This window comes from Mastomys coucha, unplaced genomic scaffold (genome assembly GCF_008632895.1).
Source record: "Mastomys coucha isolate ucsf_1 unplaced genomic scaffold, UCSF_Mcou_1 pScaffold5, whole genome shotgun sequence".
In the NCBI taxonomy this organism is placed as follows: domain Eukaryota; kingdom Metazoa; phylum Chordata; class Mammalia; order Rodentia; family Muridae; genus Mastomys; species Mastomys coucha.
In genome coordinates, this window is record NW_022196911.1 from 45,520,932 (window position 1) to 45,526,129 (window position 5,198).

General features: G+C 45.8%; 1 protein-coding gene across 2 annotated transcripts in view; it reads right to left on the reverse strand.

The window, feature by feature from the left end:
- The window catches only part of Rufy1 (RUN and FYVE domain containing 1), a 42,629-nt gene that overhangs the window by 30,502 nt on the left and 6,929 nt on the right, over positions 1-5,198 (reverse strand). Inside the window, exons 1-4 of one of the 2 annotated variants that reach the window (XM_031351694.1) lie at positions 2,910-3,069; positions 2,624-2,797; positions 1,368-1,485; positions 580-681 (exon numbers count right to left, since the gene is read on the reverse strand). In XM_031351694.1, coding sequence (XP_031207554.1) covers positions 580-681; positions 1,368-1,485; positions 2,624-2,797; positions 2,910-2,952 — 437 coding nt within the window. In that variant the 5' untranslated portion in view covers positions 2,953-3,069. Of the gene's footprint in view, positions 1-579; positions 682-1,367; positions 1,486-2,623; positions 2,798-2,909; positions 3,070-5,198 lie in introns of those variants that run through there. The other variant, XM_031351693.1, reaches the window with a different exon arrangement.

The following is a 5,198-nucleotide window of genomic DNA, read 5'->3' on the forward strand; positions in this document are numbered from 1 at the left end:
GCCTGTTGTCTATGAGACCTTAGAGCTGCCTGTTGTCTATGATACCTTAGGATGCCTGTTGTCTATGATACCTTAGAGCTGCTTGTTGTCTATGAGACCTTAGAGCTGCTTGTTGTCTATGAGACCTTAGAGCTGCCTGTTGTCTATGAGACCTTAGAGCTGCTTGTTGTCTATGAGACCTTAGAGCTGCCTGTTGTCTATGAGACCTTAGAGCTGCCTGTTGTCTATGAGACCTTAGGATGCCTGTTGTCTATGAGACCTTAGAGCTGCCTGTTGTCTATGATACCTTAGGATGCCTGTTGTCTATGAGACCTTAGGATGCCTGTTGTCTATGAGACCTTAGGATGCCTGTTGTCTATGAGACCTTAGAGCTGCTTGTTGTCTATGAGACCTTAGAGCTGCTTGTTGTCTATGACACCTTAGAGCTGCCTGTTGTCTATGACACCTTAGAGCTGCTTGTTGTCTATGAGACCTTAGAGCTGCCTGTTGTCTATGAGACCTTAGAGCTGCCTGTTGTCTATGACACCTTAGAGCTGCTTGTTGTCTATGAGACCTTAGGATGCTTGTTGTCTATGATACCTTAGGAGATGCTTGTTGTCTATGAGGACTTTCAGATAATCTGCCAGTTTCTTTTGCATGAGAGCAAGATAAAGCCACGCTCTGCCTCTTCCCACAGCTGTCCTAGAATTCAAACAGAGAATCAGACCACTATGACATAAGAACAGCAACAAACACAGAACAAATTAACTACCTGTGGGGGCAGCATGCACACACACACACACACACACACACACACACACACAGTCACACTCTAGTTTGGGGGTTTAGGGAGGTAGAGAGATACTGTCTGGGCACAGAGAGTGCTCACTGTACAATTTAGGTGCCTTTTGCATTTTGTACCACAGGCACTTCGAGTGTTAAAAGAGTCTCATAACATTTCTGAGGCACAGGCTCATATATGCAATTTATGTTTGTGGTGAAATTCCATGTCACTGGGTTAGAGACATGTCTGCAGTTTTCCCAATTCCCACTCTACCTGCTGTGGGTGCTGGTAACAGAAGTCCCATCCTCTGTGAGAACAACAAGCCTTCTTCACTGCTGAGCCCTAACTGCAGTCTAATAACAAATGTAAGTGATGTGAACCATGTGGCAAGGGGTAATCGCTGTCTTCATATTAAAGGAGTGTGAGGCCCTGAAAGGTTCAAGTCTCACCCAAGGTCATGTGACTAATGAGCAGCACAGGTAGGATTAGAATCCATGTCAAGCATGGTTCCTGTTATAGAGTGTTCCAAGTGAGGAAGGACTTCGGAGGAGGCGAACATTGGAGAGTGGAAAGCAAACCCTCAGCGTTACTACTTCTTACTCACTTTAGTTCTGGAAGATTCCTGACACTTGTAGCTATATCTGATGCTTCAGGACAAAGTTTTTCCACCAGCTCCAAAGGACCAAAGAAAGACTTATTTTGGCCAATGAAACTCTTCTTGACTAAAAGGGAAAATATCAGTGTAAGTCATGAGAATGGGCTGCAGGTTCTCCTGGAGCCCACTGTCTTCCTTTCAAAAGCCAAACACAGCTACAAAGCTCCACACTCCACCCTATGACCCAGGCTTTTGGATGGCAGAGGCCACAGAACAAATCAGCTCTGCTTTCCTTCAGCAATGAGCTTTCTCTGAACCCATACTCTTTCCTAAGAAAGAGGTTACTGCATCAACTGAAATCTGCAAAATCCTGCCCCCTTCATCCAGGTGGCAGCATCAAGGCTGGACTCCTGATTGTCACAGCCACTTCCATCCTGAACTGCCACAATGTTCTAATTGCTTTCCTAACAGCTTCATTTCCTTACCCTTATAATTTGTTCTCCATTTGGCTAGAAGGGTTTGCTGGCTTAAGATGCAAACTAAGTCACATTGCTCCTTTAAACTCCAAATTTACTTAGAAGAAAATACAGCTCGCTGTCATGACCTCTAAGGGCCTGCATGGTCCTGCCCCTTCCCCCTCTATGGCCCTCATCGCCCATTCCACACTCTGGGTTACCAAGTGTCTGCCTCAAGCCACAGCTGGTCCCACTCAGGCCACTGAACCTTTGTATCTGTTTTGTTTTTTTCTCCCTTCCCTTGTGCTAGGAATGTTGTGGCCCAAATCTCTGTAATGTTCTCTTTCTTAAGTCTCAGATCACATGTCAATCCCTCAAAAAAAGTTTCCTGTCTTCATTCTCTACTATCTCACTTTTTTTTCCTTCCCTGAATTGATAGCATTTCGTAAATCTGTGTTTCTGTATTCACCATCTTGGCCTTTAACTGTGCTCCCCAAGGCTACCAACAGCCACATGAGTTACTAATGGTGCACCCGAAGTGTGGCTAATTCAGCCAAGGCCTGAAATGACATGTGCTGGCAATGTAAAACATGGTGGATTTTAAGCCTTTCTATTCAAAAGTGTCTATCAGAGAACTGAGAATGGCTTCTGTGCTTGCAGTACCATTTCTATTGGACAATGCTGCTCTAGAACCCAGGAGACTTGTCTATTCTGTGGGCTACTCTCTCTATACACACAACAATTCTTGGCACTAGCGAGGGCAACGACTTAGTCCAAATTCCTACGCCCCCGAAACACCCCTAGTCTCACCTTTCAGCCCATGTTTGAGGCAATGTTCCATCACTACAAAGAACTGCTGCAAGGGGGCATGGTCTGCATCTAGACTTCGTCCCAGGCTAAGGGCAGACTGGAGTAAGACTTTAATGCTGAGTTTCATCATATGCATTAGGTTGGCACGCTCCTCCATCATTTGGCCTTTGGAAGCTGTGGGCACACGCAAAGAAAGCTTCGTTAGTGGGCTGAGTATGGTTTGGAGGTGAGAGGGGTCAGAGTGGTGCAGCAGAGGGTCAGGGGCTTGCTTAGAGTGCGGACGCACTGGCGGGAGGATATCCGGGGTTCGTAGTCAAGTCGCAGTCCATTTCTGCAAGCCACAGATCCTACGAGTCCCGGGCGCCTTGTGCAGCAGCAGGGACAGACTGCCACAAGCTGAGCTTTCTTCTAAGCGGTTCCTGGCGTTGCTAGGGGGCTGGTTCTAACAAGATTCGCCGCGATTGGTCTCTCCCCTGACCAATGATAGGGTGCAAATCTAGGCAGCGTTGCCTCACCCCAACTCCACCCCTGACCATTCCTATTGGACGAAGCCAGCTCAGAGCCACACCCATGGAGGAAGGTGGCCATTTTGTGCTGTCTGTCTTTGGACCTGGTTAGATCTTCCCCATGCTCGCTTGGTTTCTTTCAGACGTCTTTCTGTCCCACTATCTGCGCCTGCAGGAAAGTGTCCGTCCGCCCTTCCTTCCTTCCTTCCTTCCTTCCTTCCTTCCTTCCTTCCTTCCTTCCTTCCTTCCTTCCTTCCTTCCTCCCTCCCTCCCTCCCTCCCTCCTTTCCTCCCTCCCTTCCTTCCTTTCCAGACTCCAAGCTTTCATCCACGACTGTGGCCGTTCTATGTTTTGCAAACCCTTAAAACAGTTTGTTAGAAATAACTCAGCTCCATTTCCATTTCCATTCTATTCATCTTGTCACTTTGGAGAGTGAGAGTCTATCCACAGTTAGTATGGGATATGTAGAATAAGTGCTTACTAAATGTTCGCTCAAGCCTGGAAATGGCATCTTAGAGTTTAAAAAAAAAATTAGACTCTACCACTGGAGAGATTGTGTGTTTATGAACATGTTATGACCACGTACTGCTCTTTCAGAGGACCCAGGCCTACTACCTAGGCACCTGTAAGTCCAGCTCCAGGGCATCCTGTGAGGTTTTCTGGATTCTGCAGGCACCTGCACATACCTTCCTCCCCCATACACACATTAAAACAAAACAAAAACAAAAACAAAATACCTTAACCCCTCCCTCCCCCCAAGACTTCAACTAAAAGCTCCCGCAGGTACGCAGGTGCACTAGCGTGCTGCACGGTGGAGAGATCTCCCTGTGGTATGCTTGCCCCTCGGCCTGTGCCAGCCTTCTATCTTGTCCTTTGGTGCGGGAGATTCCAGTTTGTTTGCAGCAACTTTTCATCATCTATTGCCTCTTAGGTTTTTTTGTTTTGTTTTTCTGCAAACCACTTGCTTAATCTTAATTTTTGTGTGGGAAGTTTTGCCCTTCTCGTTGATGAAGTCTATTCTGGATGTGAACACTCATGAGCACACAGAATTAAAAGGGAACACGTAGGTGCCCTTTGAATGAAAATGAGGACATGACTGCTCCTGGGTATGGTTGAGGAGGTTTTTATGGAGATCATAGCCAGAGGCATCTGGAAGAGTCCAGGTTGAATATGGGCAGCAGAATAGAGGGCCATGAGAGGAGTGTTGGCAGAGGGGGAGACAGAGAAAAGGAGAGAAAAGAGGGAAGGGAAGAGAATGCAAACAGATGAAGAGAGATGCAGAGAACCAAGAGTAGAGCTAAGTGGGAAGCCAATGGAGTTCGTAGCCAAAACGGCTGAGTTATATAGGAAAGAGAAGCTGGGAGATGGGAAGAGAAGCTGAGGGATGGGAAGCTAAGTTGGGGTGGGAACAGAAGGTGGGGGTGGGTACGGGGGAGGTTTAGGGTAGGGAGGTAGGTATGCCAGCCAGAATTACTCAGTAACAGGCAATTCTGAATAGGGAATGAGGGAGCATAGGGGCTAGCACAGACCTTGATATGCTAATAGGCACCAGAGGCATAGGCTAATGGGAGAGCCATATGTCCTTTTTGCCAGAGATAAGGAGAATGACTCCTTTTAACGAACATGAACTATCTTCTTAAGTCCTTGAGGGAATGTCTGGTTTTTGTCTAAGTGCCAGACTTTGGGGAAAGGAATTTCTAGGTATCTAATACTATATATTAGTATAGTATTAGATATATCTAATACTATACACACACATATACACATATGCATGCATGCAAGACTGCAATGGAGCTAACATTTCTAAATTCTCTCAGTCTGGGGAGAGGTGCTGTGTCTGCCATTCTCCATATTTCCTCTTGACTTCAGGGAGAAAGAAGTGGGTTAAGTAAAGCATTTGGATAGGAGTGGTAAAGTTATTTTTATCTGTTGGGAAAACCTACTAATTAAATGTTTACATTTTAAAGAAGTAGATCAGAAAAAGTTGTAAACTTAAGGGAAAAATAATAGGAGGACTTCTTCAAGAAAAAAATATGAATATATCATAATCATAGAAAGTTTATTAAAAA